The sequence below is a fragment of the Vipera ursinii genome (genome assembly GCF_947247035.1).
Source record: "Vipera ursinii genome assembly, chromosome: 3".
Classification (NCBI taxonomy): Eukaryota; Metazoa; Chordata; class Lepidosauria; order Squamata; family Viperidae; genus Vipera; species Vipera ursinii.
The window spans coordinates 139,795,236-139,818,187 of record NC_139516.1 but is presented as its reverse complement, the minus strand read 5'-3'; the positions used below and the strand labels follow the sequence as shown (position 1 = coordinate 139,818,187).

The following is a 22,952-nucleotide window of genomic DNA, read 5'->3' as shown; positions in this document are numbered from 1 at the left end:
TAATGTACAGATAATACCACCAGAAATTATTTTAGCCTTTTTAATAAATGTTGTTATTGATGTTAAGCCCACCATGGAAAACATCATACTGTATATTGTTATGTATGTACTAGGTTAATTAAAGACTGAAGTGCAACATAACTAGATTCTAAATAATCTATTTTTCAAAACATACAACAGTCCAAACAGTAAAACTAAAGTTCAAATTAAGAATATTTCATTCTTAAGAATTGTTTAATTTAAAGTGGTTTAGTTGTAATAGATGGTTATAGATTCAAAATAGTTTTCAAGAGTGTACAAAAGATACTATTTTTTTCTAGCATCAGCTAAATTAGACATATTACATTGAGAAAAATGTTTCTCATTTCTTTCCTGTTACGTTTATTGATTTCATTGCAGAGATGTTAACATAGGAAATAGATTATTTTGTTATCTAATTTTACCTTCCAAAAGACAGAAGCAGATGAAAAATGTGAGGTTCTTTCCTGTTGGCTTTTTTGAATTAGCTGTTTTAGATTCTAAAAGTTTAGTTCCTAAAGAAGTAACCTTGTAAATAATTTTAATGTCCTCCTCTAGTGAGGGTAGGCAACCTTGGCTCTTTTATGACTCAAGCACTTCAACTCCCAGAATTCCTGAGCCAGCATGGCTCAGCTTGGAAACCTCTCTCTTTCCCCTCAGCGTGGCTGGCTCAGGAATTCTGGGAGTTGAAGTTCACGAGTCATAAAAGAGCCAAGGTTGCCTACCCTTGGGTTAGTCTAAAGAAAAGAAGAAATAGGGGAGACATGATAGGAGTGTTCCAGTATCTGAGGGGCTGCTACAACACTGAGGGGGCTAGGTTGTTCACCAAAGCCCCAGAAGGAAGGACGAAAAACAATGGTTGGAAACTGATCAAAGAGAGAAGCAACCTGGAATTAAGGAGAAACTTCCTGACAGTGAGGACAATCAACCAGTGGAACAGCTTGCCCCCAGAAATCATGGGTACTCCATCATTGGAGGTTTTTAAGAAGAAACTAGACATTCGCCTGTCTGAGATGGTATAGGTTCTCCTGCCTGAGCAGGGGGATGGACTAGAAGACCTCCAAAGTCCCTTCCAGCTCCTATTCTGTTCTATTCTATTCTATTCTATTCTATTCTATTCTATTCTATTCTATTCTATTCTATTCTATTCTATTCTATTCTATTCTATTCTATTCTATTCTAAAATGAAACAGTTTGGAGAACCTGAAGAGAGAGAGGGAAATAAGAGGTCACCCAACGAGACCAAGCAAACCACATTGGTATTTCAACATTTCTTCAGTCGTACAGCTAGTCTGCAGGCTTAACATTTTTTAAAAAAACATTCTCCAAAAGTTTATTACTGCTTTTTCATTAGCTTTTCTTGTAAGTTCACATTAATAGCATTTGGCATATCATTATCATTCCCAGGCAAATGTTTAAAATACTTCTTCACTTTTATCCCAGATAATTTCAATAACTTAACTCTGTGGGGGTGTCCTTAATTAGCGCTTTTTACCCACTTCAGAAGAAGTTTTTATTCCCTAAAACAATGAAGTTTCGTGCTCTTCACTACATCGGAGTGTACATAGGAACACATCTTTCTTCCTTATTTTTGTAGCAGTCATTCTCTTACCTGCATTTTTCTTATTCATGGCCCTTTTCACTCAATCATGCCATACAGCTTTCTTTCTTATACAAGCAGTGGTGGGATTCAGCCGGTTTGCACCACTTTGGCAGAACTGGTAGCTAATTTTTTGTTTCCCAGGCCCAGAATGGACTTCCAGAAGCAGCATCCAAAGAACCAGTTATTCACATATTTGAATCCCACCACTATATATAGGTAATCCTTGTCTTATGACCAGAACAGAGCCCAAAATTTCTTTTGCTAAGTGAGACATTTGTTAAGTGAGTTTTGCACTATTTACAACCTTTCTTGCCACCACACTGATTAAATTAGTAATGTGGTTGTTAAGTGAATCTGGCTTCCCTGTTGATTTTGTTTGTCAGAAGGTCCCAAAAGGTGATCACATGACCCTGGGACACTGCAACCGTCATAAATATAAATCAGTTGCCAAGCTTCTGAATTTTGATCTCATGACCATGGGGATACTGTAACTTTTTTCAAGGTTGTTGTAACTTCAAATGGTCACTAAACAATGTTGTAAGTCAAGGACTATGTGTATTTGTGTTTTTTCTTCTTTTTTATGACCCTGTAATCCCTTGCTTCAGGGTGGAGTCAGGGCAACTGAATGGAGCTGAGTGTTTACTGGCTGGATGCCCTTCCTGATGCCTATGTGGAGTTCACAGCAGATTTTTTCTCATTGCACCCTGATAGAGAAACATCTTGAACTCTCAAATGTCCGAGTGGGAGATGAGTATCTTCACCTCTTGGTCACCACGCCACTCATCTCTATTTGTAATATAATTCCACGTATTTCTATGACACATAGTAGCATATCTTTTTTTTTTACTCTGTTCCAGGCAGTTTTCAGATTCTCTTTCCTTATGCCCACTGCCTATTCATTACTTTGAGTGATTCATCTCTCTTCAAATACTTTTTCATACAGGATTTGAATCTTCTGTTAGAGCAGACATTTTTCTTTCACTCTCATCTCTTCTTCTTTTTTTTCTTTTAAACATTTTCATAGAGACAGTACATTGTACTACAGGCAGTGGTGGGATTCAGCCAGTTCACACCACTTTGGCAGAACCGGTAGGTAATTTTTTGTTGCCCAGGCCCAGAATGGACTTCTGGAAGCAGCATCCACACAGAGAACCGGTTGTTCACATATTTGAATCTCACCACTGACTACAGGCAATCCTTATTTAGCAATTTCCTTATTTATTGACTATTCGCAGTTACCTTCATTTCCCTGCCAACTTTACGTTTCTGTCTCTTCTCGTCTAAATGTCACCTCCTTTCACCCCCCTCTATCTCTTAGCAGAAGAGAGCACTATTTTCTGGAGCAATAAATTGCTGAAAAGTACGATCCATCCGGCAAGTCCTTAACTCCACTACAACTCTAACTTATTTAAAGGAGCTTACGTGTTCTAGAGCTAAGTACTGCTTTTGAGAGCAGATGTTATAACAGCACGAGCTCTGGCATAAATGAATCTCTGCACACAGTATGATAAATTACACTGTCCATAACTAAATGGATTTTTTTTTAAAAAATAATCTAAATTCATGTTGAGTTTTTCCTTGCCATGCTGATGTCAAGGACGTAGGGGTTCCTTCCACCCCACCCCACGTCCAGATACAGTCACCATTTTAGCCTGTCCGAGGGCTTAAGAATATCCACTATAACAGTCACATTGCATTAATATTGTGAATTCTGCGACAGAAGCTATTTCAAGGTCTTAGGAAAAAAAAAGTCTCCTCAAACCTTGGAGGTTTTCTAGCCCAGCCCTCTGCTCAAGCAGGAGAACTATACCGCTACAGACAAGTGATTGTCCAGTATCTTCTTAAAAACCTCCGATGATGGAGCGCCCACAATTTCTGAAGGCAAGCTGTTCCACCGGTTAATTGTCCTCACTGTCAGGAAGTTTCTCTTTATTTATGCACCGTTTGTGGCTCTTCTTGTCACTGTTGCTCACACTTTGGTCGCCTCCTTACTGTAAGTGCTGTACGTGGTGCTACCTTGGAAAACTGTTCAGATGCTGCAGCTGCTTTCATTGAGATTCCGGCTGGAATTCAAGGTGCTTGTCACATATAAAATCCTTAGTGTCAGGGGGCTGGGCTAATTGCAGGATCAGCGCTACCTGGTTGTTCCCACTTACCCCACTAGATTCAACTAGAGAGGCACGCTCTGGGTCTCTTCAATGAGAGAATGTTATCTTATGAGACCATCTTATACCGCTGATCTTCTGTTAATTATGAAACCCACCCACCCCTCTTTTTTTTTTTTTACAATGCCCAAGCAAGCTGAAAAACAGCAGGTGAAATCATATTTGTCGTGAGAACATTACTCCATTAGTGGTTTGAGGCAAATGATTAGATATAGTAATTAAACTTGCTGTTGTGCCAGGAGCATAGATATGTATCTTAACATACTAAGGGAGAAAAAGGTGAAGGTGAAATGACTGAAAAGAACACCTTATTTATTTTGCATGTTTTATATTTACAGAGGCAGAGTTGGCACTACAATGTACATCTTTATCCTTTCCTTTTCAACTCAGTATACCTGCTGTACTAAGGTTAACACTCAGATGAGATGGCTTTCTGTTGTTTAAGTTTGATTCCAATTTGAAACAGAGCGGGCAGGCCTGAGTGATTTGGTCTGACTTTTAAAGTTGCTAGGATATTAATAATGTTATTCTGTGGTGCTTGTAGAGAATCAGCAGATAATCAAAATGTGCCCTTCCCTGCTAACAGGTCAGCATTGCAATGCTTGGTTATTGACTAGTAACTGAGATCTGAATGAAACATGCTGGGGCAAATAGGATTTCCCTGCCTGCAATCAATCAATCAATCAATCAATCAATCAATCAATCAGTCAGTCAGTCAGTCAATCATTAAGTCTGATTTGAGCAGGTGAAAAAAGAACTGTCCCAATATGATCACATACATTCAGCAATGGTACTGACTAAATATTATGTGAACCAGTTCCTTTTGCAAGCAGCTTTGAGATGTCTGAATGTACCCCAGGTCAGACTTTTGTTGACCCGCCTCCTTATTGTGTGTACACTGACTGGTAACGCTTCTCCGGAGCTCCAGAAAAGTGTTATTTTCAACCCTACTTCAAGATGCAAGAAACTGAATATGGACCCATAAGTTAAGGTCCCAGGCTTATGCGGCTTTTTTATACAGCCAAAGTGTGGCTGTCAAAGTGCCTCATTTGTAGCTGAATTTATTTAATATTAAGTGATTCATTAAATCAAATTAACCCATATTTAATTTTAAAAAGTAAAGATGCTGTTGATTCCTAGGGATTGCATGCTAATACAGATATAATTTATTGGCAAAAGGAGTGGTTTATCATGTCTTTTTCCAGGATGTTTGATAACTCCCCAGTTGAGAACGTGAATATTAACCAGAGCAAACCCTGCTTAGCTTTTGAGCTCTTTCAATGTCAGGAAGATGCTGCCACCTTCTGGAATTTGAGAGATTTTCATTCAAATGGAATTCAAATTTTCATTCAAATGGAATTAATATAAATATCTTTTTCTGTTCCTGCTCCTTTTGTGTACACCCCATACACACTATAAACAGTTTCAATTCATTATGAAAGTCTGTCTCTCATCTTCAGTTTTGCTTCATATGTTCACAATTCTAGATTATATTCTGGAGTGGAATCTTAATCAATCCAAATTTTCTGATAGCTAGGTCAGTCATCTCAATCTTAAATTTACTTGATTTCAATCAATTTGTTTATCCATCTCACTGGGTAGGAAATTACGTGATTCCTATGATGGTCTTATTCTTCTATTCCCCAAAGTCTGTTCTTAATTACCCAAAATATTATTTTCCAAGTTTGCAATGCAGCTTGCATTCCAAAAATATCTATAATCATCTATATAGATACAGGGGAGAAAGCATGTCGAATTTATATTCAGGAAATAATGCTTGGCAAAATGTACACATTGGGAAAATAAAGCTATTGTCTTAGAGAAAAGCAAAATAAAAAATGTGTACAGTTTGAAAAATACACATGGCAATGCAAAGAATTTGGTATTTTTTGTGCAGCATTAGCAAAATGTATGCAGAAATGGTACAGAATGAATTTAAGGCTACCAGAATGAAGAACCCAGTGATTAATGAATGTCTCCATTGCAATAATGTTCTATCCCCACTATCTGCAAGTAAGTACCGCTTTAATTCCATAAATATTACAAATATAAAAGTATAGGATTTCTCTGCATATCATTCAGTACAAATATTTATAACAGTGATAGGAAAACAGTGTTTTATACTGTTCTTGCTTCATTAAGCTGTGTCTTGATAAAGCAAGTGAGGGATGGATTCCTTTTTCAAATTCTTCCTGGGGTTAGCTAGGACAATAAACTTATTAAAGCACACATTTTTAAAAATGTATATTCTTGGGAAAATATAGGGTTTCACCACTAGGTGGCAATGTAATACAGCAAAAATAAAAATACAGGTATTTTTATAAAAGGTCCCCCAACCACCTTTTATATATGAGTCTGTGATTCCAAAGTAACAGGTCCAGCCACCTTATCCAGTGACTTATTTAAGATGTTTACAACCTCTCCATACTCCTATGAATCTCACTGTAGGTTTCAGTACATAAAATAAGCAAAGCCCACCAGGAAAACAAGGAAAATAATAATATTTTTTATTAGTTTATAATATCATCATCATCATCATTTTAGCCATTGTCTATCCACTGCAGGATGAAGGCCTCTTCCGCATGTTTCCAACCTATTGTTGTGATTCAGGGTCAGCCTGTGGGTTCGGCAGTTGGGTCGGACGACTCAGAGGAGGAGGAGGGGGGTGTTGAAGAGCTTGCTGATGATGGCTTTGAGGCTCTGCAGAGCCCTCAGCCAGGCCCCTCCCACCTGGTGGAGACCCAGCTGTGTGAGCCTGACAGCGTGGATGAAGATGACCCACAGCTGGCCCTGTTCAAGGAAGCCCGACGCAGGAGGCAGTCAATCAGGAGTAAACAGAGGAAGGCAATGGGGCACCTCAGAAGGAGGCAGAGAGAGGCCACACCCTGAGCTGTATTTAAGGGGAATGTGTGGGAGGGCTGGTTTGCTGAAGGCAAGTGCTTGGATAGTTCCTGTTTCATAGCTCCTGTTTCATGGTTGGTGTCTGTTTTATGTTAATAAATTTGGCAGGCTTTATTCCAGCCTCTTGCCGTTTGCAAAAGGGTTGTCCCTGTCTTTTCTGCAGGGCCGGTAGCAGGCTGGTACAGAACACCTATATGCTCCTGAGCTTTCTTTTGCCAATTGGACTCACAATACATGCTGATGTTGTTGATCCATCTTGTTTTAGGTCTCTTTTGTGGATGCTTATTATCAAGTGGGATCCATTCTATGACTTCTTTGATCCACCTGCCCTCACTCCTTCTTGCTATGTGACCAGCCCCATTTCCATTGCAATTCTTTTACTCTCTAGTCTTGATGATATCATATGCTTTTGTTTGTTCTCTAATCCATGTGCAGGTCTTTCTGTCTTGCCTTGTAACGCCAAGCATGTATCTTTCCATGGCTCTTTGTGCCATTCGTAGCTTTTGTATTGATTGTGAGGTTAATGTCCCTGTTTCACTGGCATAGGTTAGAGCAGGTAGCGCACACTGATCGAAAACAAATTCTCTTCAGGCATAGGGGGAGGTTCAGTGGTGGGATTCAGCCAGTTTGCACCAGTTCAGCAGAACCGGTAGCTAATTTTTTGTTGCCCAGGCCCAGAATGGACATCTGGAAGCAGCATCTACACAGAGAACTATTTGAATCCCACCACTGGGGAGGTTGTTCTTGAAAATTATGCTTAGCTTGCCAAATGCCTGCCAACCACATTTAACACGCTGTTCAATTTCCTTTATTGTATCTCCTTCCACTAATATCCATTGGTCAAGGGATATGTAGTTTATAATATAAAATACAACAACAACAACAACAACAACAACAATAAAGTTGGAAGGGACCTTGGAGGTCATCTAGTCCAACCCCCTACCATTTCAGACAAATAGCTGTCCGGTCTCTTCTTAAAAACTTCCATTGTTGGAGCATTCACCGCTTCTGAAAGCGAGTTGTTCTGCTGGTTTTAATTGTTCTAACTGTCAGGAAGTTTCTCCTTAGTTCTAGGTTGCTTCTCTCCTTGACTAGTTTCCATCCGTTGCTTCTTGTCCTGCCTTCAGGTGCTTTGGAGAATAGCTTGACTCCCTCTTCTTTGTGGCAGCCCCTGAGATATTGGAACACTGCTATCATGTCCCCCCTTGCCCTTCTCTTTGTTAAACTAGACATACTCAATTCCAGCAACTGTTCCTTATATGTTTTAGCCTCCAGACCCCTGATCATCTTTGAATAGAAAAGAAAATAGTAGGAAAAATAGGGGAGGGCAAAGGGAAGGGAAAAGCGTAGGAAAAAGGGGGAAAAGAAAGAAACGGCATTGGCTTCCAACTCCCTTTGGTGCAGTAGAATAACAAAATAACATCCAATCTCCACTTTTTACTTTTACATAGTAGTATAAACTAGCCATTTCTATAACAACAAACCTATCTATTCGGTAAAACCCAAAATCAAAGTTTCATTTTTTTTCCACCTCAAGCACAAAGTCCAGAAGTGGTTTCCAAGTAGAAACAAAAGTTGCAGGTTTTTTTCTTTTTCTTTAATCGAAGCAGTCAATTTAATCATCTCTGCTAACTCCATCAACTTTTGCAGCCATTTGTCCACTGCGGGAATCAAAGTGTCCTTCCATTTTTGTGCATAAAGTAATCTTGCCTGCCGTCAACATATATAACATCAGAAAATGATAATAATTTAAACAGGAAGCACTTGAGAGACAAAGGGCATGGTTAGGCTGTAGATGCTAAGTCGTCAATATAAGAATAAAAAACAGAAACTTCAGCAGGTCTTGAAAGGTGCCGTATCTGGACAAAATGTACCAAAAGAAAGAAGACTACCGTAGATTCCGGCGTATAAGACTACTTTTTAACCCATGAAAATCTTCTCAAAAGTCAGGGGTCGTCTTATACACCGGGTGCTGAAACTTTAGGGACAGGGCTGGCTGGAAAACCTGGAGCGGATCTTCCATATAGTCTGCGCAGGGAAAGCGGGACCAATTGGAGTAGAAGCTGCAGTCTGTGATTTTTTACAGGCTGGGGTCTGGGCTTCTTTCCTTCTAAAGTTGAAGAGCAGCTGTAGGCAGGTGGGGAATGCAAGAGCAATTTGAAAGGCAGGTGGGGAATGCATAGCCAGAGCAGCAGCTTAGCTCTAAGGACTCAGGAACTGGGCGGGCTGGCTGGAAAACCTGGAGTGGATCTCCCATTTGGTCTTTTTTTAAAATCCCATTTATATCCCACCCTTCTCCGAAGACTCAGGGCGGCTGACAATTTAAAGCACAAATCAATGTGCTTAGCAATAGCCTTCATTCTATGTATATGCCTGCCTATTAGAGCTTTCACCCCCCCCCCCAAGCAGCATTATTACAAAGTCAGCTTATTGCTCCCAACAATCTGAGTCCTCCTTTTACCTACCTCAGAATGATGGAAGGCTGACTCAACCTTGAGCCTGGTGGGATGAGAACCTGCACTAATTGCAGGCAGCTGGGGTTACTTAAGGCTCTGCGCAGGGAAAGCTTTAGAGTGAATTAGGAAAAGTGAAAAAGTGAATTAGGAAAATAGGAAAAGGGTTGCTGGAATTGGGTACGTGTAGTTTAATGAAGAGAAGGGTGAGGGGTGACACGATAGCAGTGATCCAATATCTCAGGGGCTGCCACAAAGAAGAGGGAGCCAAGCTATTCTCCAAAGCACCTGAAAGCAGGACAAGAAGCAATGGATGGAAACTAGTCAAGGAGAGAAGCAACCTAGAACTAAGGAGAAACTTCCTGACAGTTAGAACAATTAACCAGTGGAACAACCTGCCTCCAGAAGCTGTGAATGCTCCAACACTGGAAGTTTTTAAGAAGAGACTGGACAGCCATTTGTCTGAAATGGTATAGGGTTTCCTGCCTTAGCAGGGGGTTGGACTAGATGACCTCCAAGGTCCCTTCCAACTTCTTCTTCTTCTTCTTCTTCTTCTTCTTCTTCTTCTTCTTCTTCTTCTTCTTCTTCTTCTTCTTCTTCTTCTTCTTCTTCTTCTTATTATTATTATTATTATTATTATTATTATTATTATTAAGTTTAATCCACTTGCACTGTTTTATGTTTACATGTTTGATGACAAACAGCCTTATGTTTATAAGTGACAGTTTTCCTACTAAGTACCTGCATGTCATAAGCATTTGAATTAAAATTACCATATTAAAATCAAATCTGATGTTTTTTAATTTTTATTTGGTGTGCGTTGGAAGAGGGGTAGTCTTATACGGCGAGTACAGCCCAAACCCTATAATTTAACAGGAAATGTAGGGGGTCGTCTTATACGCCCAGTCGTCTTATACGCCGGAAAATACGGCACTTTCCCACAGTATGTGTCTATTACACATTACACATTACGGGATGCTGAAGAGCTTCTACTCCAGAATTAATGTTTGTATAGTTTTGCAATTTGTTTAGTGACTACCCCATTTAGTGACTGCCTTGTTTAGCAAATGTTAGCAGTTAAAATGGTGATGAAAAAGTAACTTTATGACAAATTCTTGAATTTATGACCTTCTCTAAAATGAAAGCTGAAGTAAGATCATAAGCCTTATTGAGTTTCACTAATCAACTTTTTTCGTGGAGATAAGTGGAGCAGTAGCTGTTTGATCAGAGAAAGGAGTATTAGCTATTTGATAGCCACATTTTTGTCCAGTAATGACTCAAGATTGGAAATCTGCTTAAATCCAAAATTTTGTTGGGCCCATATTGAATCTTGAGTAGTTTATAAGTCTGTTAACTAGGATCATAAATCTGGTTTAAGAATCTAATTTTGAACACAACAGTGAAGAGATTAAATAAACTAGGATCAAATAATAATAAATCTCCTTCAGTAATTTCTCATTTTGATATACTTCATGAAGTAGTTGTAAAAATATATGCTGTTGGATTAAAGAAATAAAAAAAATGAGATTAGGATTGAGCTATGAACAAACCTCCAACAACTGAGACCATACAGAAAGATTTGCTTCTTAAGAACAGTCCTATGTTTGATGTGGAAGAAATCTTTTTTTAAAGTTATTCAACCTTATCAGTATAGCTAAAATAGCTACTGAAGCAAGATCCTTAAAGAAAATATCAGTAACGTCCGTGCAATTTTGAGAATTAAATGTGTGGGGTGTAACCTTTCTCTTTTTTCATCAGGTTCTGGGAACAGAACTAACTGGAGTGAATCATAGATGACCTCCCTAAAGAAGTCTATTCGGAACAATGTGAAATTGTAAGAGACCGATGAAGATATCTGATTATCTGTGGCGAATATTTTTCTGTTGCTTTTTTTTTACTTCTTTTGTGTGGCTTTGCCTTGCATTTTAAACTCAGGGGTAGCTAACCTTGGCTCTTGTATGACTTGTGGACTTCAACTCCCAGAATTCCTGAGCCAGCCATGCTGAGGGGAAAGAGAGAGGTTTCCAAGCTGAGCCATGCTGGCTCAGGAATTCTGGGAGTTGAAGTCCATGAGTCATAAAAGAGCCAAGGTTGCCTACCCCTGGGTTAACTGAATATGTAGCAAACAATCTGTGAAAGCAGAAATGTATAGGTAGTCCTTGACCTACAACAGTTCAGTTAGTGATCGTTCGAAGTTGCAACAGCACTGAAAAAAGTGATTTAGGACTGTTTTTCACAGTTACGACCATTTTGCAGCATCCCCATGGAATCATGATCAAAATTCAGACGCTTGGCAACTGGTTCGTATTTATGACGGTTGCAGTGCCCCGGGGTCACGTGATCCCCTTTTGTGACCTTCTTCCAAGCAAAGTCTATGGGGAAGCCAGATTCACTTAACAACCGTATTGCTAACTTATCAACTGCAGTGATTTATTTAACAATTGAGGCAAGAATGGTCTTGCCTCAAAAATGAGGAAAAACTCACTTAACAATGGTCTCGCTTAGCAACAGAAACTTTGGGCTGAATTGTGGTCGTAAGTCCAGGACCACCTGTAGTCCATAAAAATGGAATGCTCCATTGTGTCTCTTTGCTTGCTTTGCTGTTATTTTTTTAATTACAGTACCAAACATATAAATAATAATAATAACATTGGGCAGCGGATGAAAATTTAACACAGGTGGACATATAGCAGAGATAGGGAACGCTGGCCCCCTTTATGACTTGTGGACTTAAACTCCCAGAATTCCTGAGCCAGATTCAATTCTGGGAGTGAAAAATCCACAAGTCATAAAGGGACAATCATTCCCTACCCGTTATATAGTCTATTTTAAATATACTGTCTCTCCCTGTCTTTGACATACAAATCATTCAAATGAAACTTTTTAAAACATCTGCTGAATTATGGGCTGATGCTACTTGGAGCATCACCTCGTTTTTAAAATAAGGCTTCTTAATTGGTAAGCATATAGAATATTACTGGTGAAAATGAAATAAATCAGTTTTACCTGTTTTTTTGTACAAAACATCAGGTATCATATTCAGATAATAAACTTTGAGGTTTACCAAAGCACAAAAATGAATACTTTTGATAGGGAAATATTTTTGTTGAATTCCAGGCTTGTGCAGGTAAAGTCAGAGCATTGTCAAAACTCACTCCTATTTTGGCCATGCAAATCCACTGTGATTTGGGTACATCAAGCAAAGGAGCAGAGATTGGAGTGAATTATGAAGGGATTCTCTGAACAGCTTTAATTAAATTTTGCAACTTACTTTTAAGTTGCTCCTGTTTCCCTACTGGATTGTGACCCACAGTTTGAGACCCCTGATCCAGTTGAAATGAATTGCCTTAGAGCATGTGACCCCAACCCCCAGGCTGTGGCCCACTAATGGACCACGGTCCATTCAGAACTGGCCCGTGGAAGCGGTCGGCGAGCGTGCACATGCACACAACTTCACTTACATGTACTCCATTTGTCTAAGCGGCATGCATGCATGCCTGCTGCTTGTGCAAACGGAGTTGTGTAAGCACACATGAGCTCTCCCACTCTTGCATGGAACCATCCCCTCTCCACCCCCAGCTAGTCTGCACAGCCAGAAAGATTGGAGACCGCTGCCTTAGAAATTGAATGTCTTCCTTACATGACAATAATTCAAAGCAGCATGGAATTGATAATGTCTCATCAAGTCATTTTCAACTCTTTGAAATCACACAGATTTCCTCTATGCAAATCTTTCACGATTTCCAATGAGGTACTCATCACTAAACGTATACACCTTATTGCTGCTCATCCTCTTCTACTCAATTTTTTTCAAATTTTGTAGCATTAGAGCCTTCTCTACTAAACTTGGTCTTCACATAATTCACTCCAAAATAGGATGTAATGGAAGTAGGAGGCATGAAAGGTCTACCTCAGGTATAAATTTCTATTAATAAAAACTCATGGAATGTTATCTATCCAGTGCTTTTTTTGTAAGAGAAAAAGGTGCCGGAACTCACACATGTCATACAACCCGCCTTGCCCTACCCTACAAGGTTCCATCCAAAAAAGGTGCCGGAACTCCGTTCTGAGAGTTCTATGAGAAAAAAAGCCATCTATCTATCATCTATCTATCTATCTATCTATCATCTATCTATCTATCTATCTATCTATCTATCTATCTATCTATCTATCTATCATCTATCTATCTATCTATTTATCTATCTATCTATTTATCTATCTATCTATCTATCTATCTCTATCTATGTCTGTCTCTATATATGCTGGTTTAGAAATTGAAGGAAGCAGAATATTAAGACCATGGGTGACCTTGTGTAGTGTTGAGATTGCAGTTTCCAGTATGCCAAAGTAGCAATAGGGATAGGAATTTTGGAAGTAATTTGTCCTACACTATATGTATGGGAAGAATCAAGTTAGAAACAAACATGGAACAGGGATTGAAATGGCTTCAGTCAAGAGGTTCTTTAGCTATAACAGACAAAAGATCATTTGCGGATTCTTTTTCCTTCAATTTAAATTTTATTAAAAGAGTTCTAAGGTACTGCATCCAGTACATGATATTTATTACCAAAATTATTAACAAATATACAAAACGTATATATGGAATATTTATTACATCCTTTTATTCCTCTATAATACTGCATTTGTTCAAGTAGGTCACCTACAGTGTAAACTTCCCTCTGTTTGATCTTGACTAGTTTGGGAAAGGCCCTCTAACATCATGTAGATATGAAATTAAAACTTTTTTTTTGGCTTTTACTGGTAACATCTGATTCTTGCATTTGGCAAGTGGAAGAAGTATCTACAGTGCAGAAAGGAGGCATTGTTTTTATGATTTGATTTTGAATCGTAGTTTTTTTAAAAGCTGAGGAGAGAGACTCCGCATACATTAATTTGATATTAGTAATAATGCCTAGGACACGTGGGTCAGTTGTTCTCCCTTCCGCTTCACTCAAGTCTTTTGCTGTTTAGCCTCTTCATTAGGACTTGCTGGTAAAAAAAAAAATCTGTTTTATCGATGTCTTCCTGTATTTTCTGACAAATCTTTCTTTTATAAACAAAGAGGAAGAAATCATCTACTGGAGATGGTTTTCTCCTCACTATTCCATGTGAATTGAAATGTATAGATTTTTACACGCAGATGTAAAAAAGTTAATAGGTGGTCCATGTATGTGAGTGCGTTCTTGTGTCTTAAATCAGTCATTCTAATCCCGAACCAAATGTTCATATATAAGTCTTTGAAAGAAAATTTTTAAAAAATCTTCCCACCTGTCTTTCTCGCCTGTTTATCATTGTTTCACAAATGTAGCTGAAAGTAATTTCATAAAGCTGATCCAGAGAGAGTGCTTTGATTTATTCAAATTCTTCTGCATTCTCCCTCAAGCATCATATTGCTAATTGTAGGAGGCCATCCCACCAATGTCTGATATCAGACGAGTAGATGGCGGCATTTGAATATCAAGTACTTGACCCTTTTTGTTACCAAAGAGTCCCACTCCCCTCTGTGGCGCCATACATTTCCGCCAGCTTCCTAAAGCGTGGTCCCCAGTCTGTCAGATAGTCATAGCTCTGTTCTGAGTCCGTAGTTACAGACTGTAAGGAACTGAGCGATTCGGCCACTGAGCCATTGCCCTCAAACATGTAGGTCTGGAGGGAATCAAAGGGAGGTGCCCAGAGGTCCATGTCTGCTTCATAGAGTTTGGCCAATACATAGCTGTGAACACTGCTGTCCATCGTGCAGGCCTGAGGAACATATCTTGAGAGGCTTTCAATTTCTGGCATCATGTCCTGTCGGTTCTTCATGAATGCCTGGGCCTCTCTGGGGTTCCACAGGGCAGAAATGTCAAAAGCTTCCGTATCTTCTTCCCCACCGCCTTCATCATCATATCGGACAATGTTCTCATGGATATTCTCTTCCTCATCAAGCATGTAAGGCTGCTTCCGGTGTCTTTTCATGGATAAGATCAGTAGCACCAGAACTAAAGGTAATGAACAAAATAGAAGCACTTAAGAGAGCAATTTTTTCCTTCACTCAAGATCAATCAGCAAGTAATATTTTATATGTAATGGTAATTAAAGAGACCTACTTTTTGCCATCAAAATTGCTACCACTATAGAAGTAGTCCTCGACTTACAACAATTTGTTTAGTCACCATTCAAAGTTACAACACCACTGAAAAAAAAGTGACTTATGGCTGTTTTTTAACACTTAGGACCACTGCAGCTTCCCCATGATCACATCATCAAAATTCAGGTACCTGGCAACTGTCTCATATTTATGATGGTTACAGTGTCCTGGGCTCACGTGGTCACCTTTTGCGACCTTCTGACGAGCAAAATCAATGGGGAAGTCAGATTCAGTAACTGTATTACTAAGTTAACAACTGCAGCGATTCACTTAACGACTGTGGCAAGAAATTTGTAAAATGGGATAAAACTCACTTAGCAAATGTTTCACTTAGCCACAGAAATTTGGGGCTCTGTTGCGGTTGTAAATCAAGGACCATCTGTAGTGGTTACTATTACATTTCAATGAATATTGCCCCCTCCCTTATTTTGCCTGAAGAACGTTAGATTTGTTAAATGAGATGGTATGTAGACATACCGAGCAAAACAAAAATGCAAGCTAGAATGGCAATCAGAGCGCCTCTGCTCAGGCTGACAGGGAGTACGTAGGCCTCTGCATTACAGGACATCACAAGACCTTTTTCATCACAGCTGCAAACGTGAATGGTTACTGTTCCAGTACTGCTTAGCACAGGACGTCCATTATCAGCTATTAGGATGGGAAGATAAAAGGTGTTCTGCTCATGTTGCCGAAAGCCTGATCTCTTGGTTAAAATCCAAGCTGTGTTGTCTAAAAAGAAAGAAAGAAAGAAAGAAAGAAAGAAAGAAAGAAAGAAAGAAAGAAAGAAAGAAAGAAAGAAAGGAAGGAAGGAAGGAAGGAAGGAAGGAAGGAAGGAAGGAAGGAAGAAAGAAAGAAAGAAAGAAAGAAAGAAAGAAAGAAAGAAAGAAAGAAAGAAAGAAAGAAAGAAAGAAAAGAAAGAAAAGAAAGAAAAGAAAGACTTATTCACAATGCGAAAATATAAAATATACATATTACAAAACTGATTTTTGGATTAATTTTATAAACTTACAGTGTTGTGTTTACCTGGATCTACAGCTGCAACGTAACTACTTTTGAATATGCAATTGTTTGTGAATTACTTTAGACTTTCAGGGACAAGTGTTTCTCTGTCTTTGGAGGCTGGCATGTTCATATCCATGCTATGGATGCTATTATTACGTTTACGTTTACGTTTTATTTAATTTGTATACCGCCCTTCTCCCTAGGGACTCAGGGCGGTTCACAGGGCATATAAATAACAATACAATACAATACAAAAGTTAAAACAAAGATTAAATCAGTGCCCAATTAAAAACAATAATGTAATTCTAAAACAACAATTTAAAACCCAGCTCCCCCGTCAGGCCAGACCGGCTAATTCAAATAAATGGGTCTTCAGGCCACGACGGAAAGTTCGGAGGTCTGATGCCATCCGGAGCTCCACCGGCAGTTGGTTCCACAAAGCCGGGGCACCCACAGAGAAGGCTCTCCCCCTGGGGGCCGCCAGTCGGCATTCCCTGACCGGAGGCACCCTGAGGAGGCCCTCTCTGTGGGAACGCACGGGGCGGAGGGGAGTTGAAGCCGGCAGCAGGTGGTCCCCGAGGTAACCCGGACCCATGCCATGTAGGGACTTAAAGATCATAACCAAGACCTTGAACCTCACCCGGAAGACAACTGGCAACCAATGCAGCTCGCGGAGCAAAGGTGTAACATGGGAGTACCGGGAAACTCCCAAGACAACTCTCGCGGCCGCATTCTGTACCAGTTGGAGCCTCCGAGTGGTCTTCAAGGGAAGCCCCATGTAGAGAGCATTACAGTAGTCAAGGCGAGAGGTCACGAGCGCATGAGTGACCGTGCACAGGGCATCCCGGTCCAGATAGGGCCGCAACTGGCACACCAGGCGAACCTGGGCGAAAGCCCCCCTAGTCACGGCCACTACATGATCTTCCAGGGTAAGCCGTGAATCTAGGAGGACTCCCAAGTTGCGAGCCCTATCCACGGGGGGGTAAGAGCTCACCCCCCATAGAAAGAGATGGAACATTTTGAATGTCCCGGGATGCCGGAATGCACAGACACTCAGTCTTGTCAGGGTTCAGTTGAAGTCTGTTCCTCCCCATCCAGACCCGAACCGCCTCCAGGCAACGGGACATCACAGCGAGGGCATCACTGGGGTGGTTTGGGGTCGAAAAGAAAAGTTGGGTATCATCGGCATATTGATGATACCCAACTCCAAAACCACGAATGATCTCACCCAGCGGTTTCATATAGATGTTGAACAGGAGAGGCGAGAGAACCGACCCCTGAGGAACTCCACAAACGAGAGACCTAGGGGCCGATCTCTGCCCCCCTGCCAACACCGACTGCGAACGTCCCAGGAGATAGGAGGAGAACCACCGAAGAACTGTGCCTCCCACTCCCAATCCCCTGAGACGCCGCAGCAAGATACCATGGTTGATGGTGTCGAAAGCCGCCGAGAGGTCTAATAGGACTAGGACAGAGGAATATCCCCTGTCCTGAGCCCTCCAGAGATCATTCACCAGAGCGACCAATGCCGTCTCCGTGCTGTACCCGGGCCTGAAACCCGATTGGTAGGGGTCCAAATAATCCGCTTCATCCAGGACCAGAGGGAGCTGATGCGCCACCACACTCTCAACAACCTTCGCAAGAAAGCGAAGGTTGGAGACTGGACGAAAGTTGTTCAATACAGCTGGGTCCAAGGCAGGCTTATTGTTAGTGAAACATTTATTTATTTGCTCATTTTATATGGCCTCCTCACTAGTCACTAGTCACTTTGCAGTGACCTTAGATATATTATTTCACCTGTATTTCAGACAATGAGCTTAGTTGCATGTAAGAAAATTGAATGAAAAGAGCCAATTAAAAGATAGGGAACACTGAAAAAGGAAAGAAAAAACAAGAGAAGTAAAGAAAGGAGACAAAATTATGAATGAAATAGAGGTACCTAAGACACCACAGTGCATTAAATTTCAGAATTTCAGTTTAAATATCCTGTGCTCTTTTCTTACAAGTGAAATCATTTTGAAGGTTTTAGGTTCATAATTCAACTTTAGCTGTGAAAACTTTAGCTGTGCCTGAAAACTGCTTTTTGACAACAACCCCTCTTGTCATTCCTAATGAAGATGTTGAAATAGAGAGGCAAAAGAGAGAGGATTTTTCTTTCTTTCTCCCTGTCTTATACCTGAATGTTGTTCAGAATGCCCCAAGCATTAAACAAACCTACATCACAAATCTTTTAAGGATGACTTCTTTTAAGCTCATCAATGATGTAAGTTTAAGGAAAGAAAATAAGAATCACAAGTATGTCACAAGCAAGGCAATATCGTGTAAATCTTGACACGATATTGTAATTCTAGGCACTTCATTGCTGTAGACTGCTGATGTGAGAAGGCACTACCCTTCTTGAAATTATACTTCTAAAATTTCCAGTTTTGCCATTTAAAGATAATTATAACTGGTAAAATACGTCATTTTTATCTGACATTGATTTGCACCATTTTGGGGAAGGCTGTTGAGGACCAATAGATAAGTGTGCAGAAAAAAAGTGCTAGATAAGTCCAAGTTAGCTAGATGTGAACCTCTAATTGTGGGGGCACATGGGAATATATTGTGATGGAATTGCATCTCAGGATGCATGAATTCTTAGGTGGGAGGGAGTGCATTCCAGAGGAGCAAGAGACAACTCAGTTCAGATAATTTGTATGAGAGAAAAGAAGTGAAGGCAGTTCCCTAATAGTCCCCAAAGTATGTGCTTTGTGGAGGCGGTAGCATGCTTTATTTTTGGCCAGATTTTGCCTTTAAGTGAAGAACAATAAAGAAATCTGTTTGGAAGAATCACAATGTTTCTCTGTTTGTTTTTGGAGCCTGACAATGTCCTTTACCAAACCTTTTCCAGGCTTAACTGAGCGGGCGTGCGTGCAGCTTCCTGAGTACACAACAGAATAATAACTGCCTGACCACATGGTCAGGCCAGTTGTGAAAATGTTAGAAATTCCTAATGCCTTAAATCAACAGCAGATTGGTCAGTCTATTTTATAAAGCTAAGCTTTTTTTAAAATTGAAACAATATGCCAACTCAACTTTCAGAGCATGGAGCTGTGTGAGAAACTGATTTTGTGAGTAAGGTCTTCCAAAGCAATCAGTACTGCATTTTCAAGGAACTATTTTTTGTAAAGCTTACTTTTTCCTTGTTTCTACAGCTGTTGAAATAATGTTCACCATTAGGTGATGCAATAGTGCTGCTTATTTTTATATCATTTCCTACTTAATAGCTCTTTCGTTTCCCCAACTGTTTTATTGAATGAAAAGAGCATCATCCACTCAACAGAGGGAGGTGTCACCAGACTCAGGAAAAACTCTTGGTTTGTGTAATGTATTTTTTGAAAAAAAAATATTAAAGCAGAAACTACAACCGGGCAAAAGGAACTTCATCATACTGAGGAGCCAACAAATTTGCTATTTGAAGGGGGGAAAACTGGAGTTCCAGAAGAAAGGGAAAGCAGTGGAAAGGAAGTGAAAAGGTACTTTTAAAAGGGACACGAGTATATTTGTTACACCTGTTGACTTCTCTAAAAGAAGAGAAAACTTTGTCTTGGCTCATGCAGCATCTGTGTAGTCCCAGAAAAATAGAAGTTGAGTTAAGGAGATATTAAGGAGGTGTTGACAAGTTTTATAATGGCCTGGTTGCGCTCTATCTGCACCTCTTAAATTCAGATGCATATTTTCCTGGGACTACAGAATTGCCTTGCAAGCCAAGAGGAAAAAAAAAGTCTTCGTGAAGGAAGAGGTGTCACCAGATGCAGGAAATTTCCCCACATCTTCTTTGAAGTGCCTTTTCTGCTTTGGATCTGTACTCCACTCAAAGGAAATAAATCCAAAATAATAGGCAATGACCTTTTCTGTGTTCTGGGGAAATCCAGGGGAAGCTCAGGATTAAGAAAAAAAATAATATTTATTTTGTCATCTCTTCCCCTCTGTCTCCCCCACTGATTTATTATATGATAAAGAGATTTGGATTTGCACAGCCTCCTCAAAATAAAAGGCTATAATCGCTGCACTGAGAAATATGAGGCAAATTCTTTGTAACTTTCCTAAAAACAAAATGATACATTGATTTCATGGCTGCTCTTAAGCAGCAGGTGTCACTTGTGGTTATTTGCAATGGCTGGCTCATGAAGCAGTTTTAAACAGAGCTTCGGCAATTCAGCCTACTTCAGAAGATATTAATTAGCCAAACAAATTGATGTCTAGTTCAATTACCTTGATTGTCCCTTAGAGTAAAATTGGGGTTATTTGCTGTCTCGGGAGCCAAGCTGTAGTAAAAGTGCTGCCCCTCTTGTGGGTCGTCTTGGTCTACTGCACTTACTGTCTGGATCAGCTGTAGGACAGAAGAACAAAATATTTGATCAACGACAATTCTGCTGGAGATAATCCCTTTTAAGAATTAAGCTGAAAGCAAAAGAAATGTAGCTTTTGAATAATAGCTTGTTGTAGAGGAAGCAGAGAGCTGTGAGGGCAATCAAAATATTGCAGGGATCAATGGTAAGGAAAAAATAATAATCTCCTCAGGAGTTGTTTTGTTCCATGTGAGAAGGACAAAATTGTATGGTCCATATCTCAGTGAAAGAGCACATGGTTTAATATACAGATAATCTGTGCAGGAAAATCAACTAGCAAAGCTAGAAAAGAGAATTTATTATATATTACACTTTTCTACACTACATTATGTTACACTATACTACATACTCTACATTATTATATTGTCACCCTGCTATATTATATACTATAGATATCCTATTCAATTGGCAAGATGGCCCCATGTGATGTGGTTCAGTGGACACTCTGGTTGCAACTTTAAACAAGCAGGTGATAAAGGATCCTGGACTGGAATGTGCCTGCAGGGATTCCCTCTGGTTGCAGACCTCATAGAGCATCTTGGGTTTATTGAGGAGCCCTAAAACATGAAGCAACACATTGGGAGTGACCAAAACATCTGGGAAGAGTTTGAACTGTTGAATCTGAGGAAATGGACCGGTCCTTGCTGCTGTGAGCTCTGCCACGTGTGTTTTGGATTCATGCCCCTCATGGTTGGTCAAGGCTTCCAGGAATATGGCATGTGATTAGCTCCAAGTGGTGATTTGCTCTTTGGGTTTTTATTACTGTTTTGTGAGCCTCTCAAACTTGTAACAAATAAGATGGGCGGATCATACAAATCTTTTAAATATGTCCCCCTCTCTGTCTCTATACCTTGGGTAGAAGCTTCCAGTTAGAGAAGATAGCATTAAGGCCAACGAAAATCGATTCTTGACTAATAAGCCACAATATGATAGGTTGAATGCCTATTTAATTATACTAAGAGAAGACATAAAAAATGAGACATCAATTATTTGGGATCCATTGATTTCAATAGATTGATTCCAAGTCTCAAGTAATTTCACGTAAAATTCAATTTTGATCATATACACAAAATACACTTTTAAGTGTCTCTACTGAAATCTATTTTGGGAGACACACAAATGTATTGCAGCAACCATTATAAGCTTGCTGTACTTCTCACTATACTTCAAATTAGACCTACGGTGGACATTTTTTAAAAAGGGGTTTTGTTTGTTGTATGTAGTCTTGTAATTGTATTCGAATAATTATTCCTAAGATATTGAAAATGCATCGAATATAGGCTCATTTATTGATTTAAATATTTTAAAGGTAAAGGTAAAGGTAAATGTTCCCCCGCACATGAGTGCTAGTCATTTCCAACTCTAGGGGCCGGTGCTCATCTCCGTTTCAAAGCTGAAGAGCCAGCGCTTGTCCGAGGACATCTCGGTGGTCATGTGGCCGGCATGACTAGACGCCAAAGGCGCATGGAACGCTGTTACCTTCCCACCGTAGTGGTCCCTATTTTTCTACTTGCATTTTTACGTGCTTTCGAACTGCTAGGTTGGCAGAAGCTGGGACGAGTAACAGGCGCTCACTCTGTTATGCGGCACTCGGGATTCGACCCGCCAAACTGCCGACCTTCTGATCGACAAGCTCAGCGTCCTAACCCACTGAGCCACCGCGTATATAAATACATATTTTTATATTTTGATGTATATATTACAATACATAAAAAGTATTTTACATAAAGTGGAAAGACAAAAAAGATAAAAAAAGAATTGTGAGAAAAGAAAAAAGCAACTTCTCTTCAATAGATATTAACAAGCCTTTCATTTCTCCACCCTCTTAAGTCTTCCACCAATTCCTTTAAACCCTTATGTCAGGACCCACCCCAATCCACGTCTTAGGAAAACAAAAACTCTTGGAGTCAGTTCTAGTCCAAAAGGAATTTTTACTAGGACATGCTTGGTTGTGGAAATACAAGACAGGACTTGGTATTGTTTTACAAATTGAAACTTTATAAAGAGTTCCCGGTTCAACCCCCCTTCCCTCAATCCCATTTGGTCAGTCCCCCATCATTTTACTTCGTGTCATCCCTTTCATGGGAAAAAAGGAACTTTGAATCTTTATGGTTATTGCCTTCTTTATGGTTATTGCCTTCTACAGTTTCAAATGGAGACACAGGCCAGATGCCTTCTTCTCTAACCCTCCCTTTTGTTCCCCCAGTTCAAAAGGTTTCCCTTGGTCTTTGAAATAAACTAAGGCAGGCTGAATCCACATGTGCTCCTCCTTCCTCAGGAGATGGCAGAATC

General features: G+C 39.9%; 1 protein-coding gene across 1 annotated transcript in view; it reads right to left on the bottom strand.

The window, feature by feature from the left end:
• Positions 1-14,618: 14,618 nt before the first annotated feature.
• CDH20 (cadherin 20) overlaps positions 14,619-22,952 on the bottom strand; it is a gene marked incomplete at its 3' end in the record, with an annotated part of 47,266 nt that continues 38,932 nt past the window's right edge. The window contains exons 9-11 of the mRNA XM_083358983.1: positions 20,524-20,641; positions 15,745-15,996; positions 14,619-15,118 (exon numbers count right to left, since the gene is read on the bottom strand). Coding sequence (XP_083215109.1) covers positions 14,619-15,118; positions 15,745-15,996; positions 20,524-20,641 — 870 coding nt within the window. The remainder of the gene's footprint in view (positions 15,119-15,744; positions 15,997-20,523; positions 20,642-22,952) is intronic.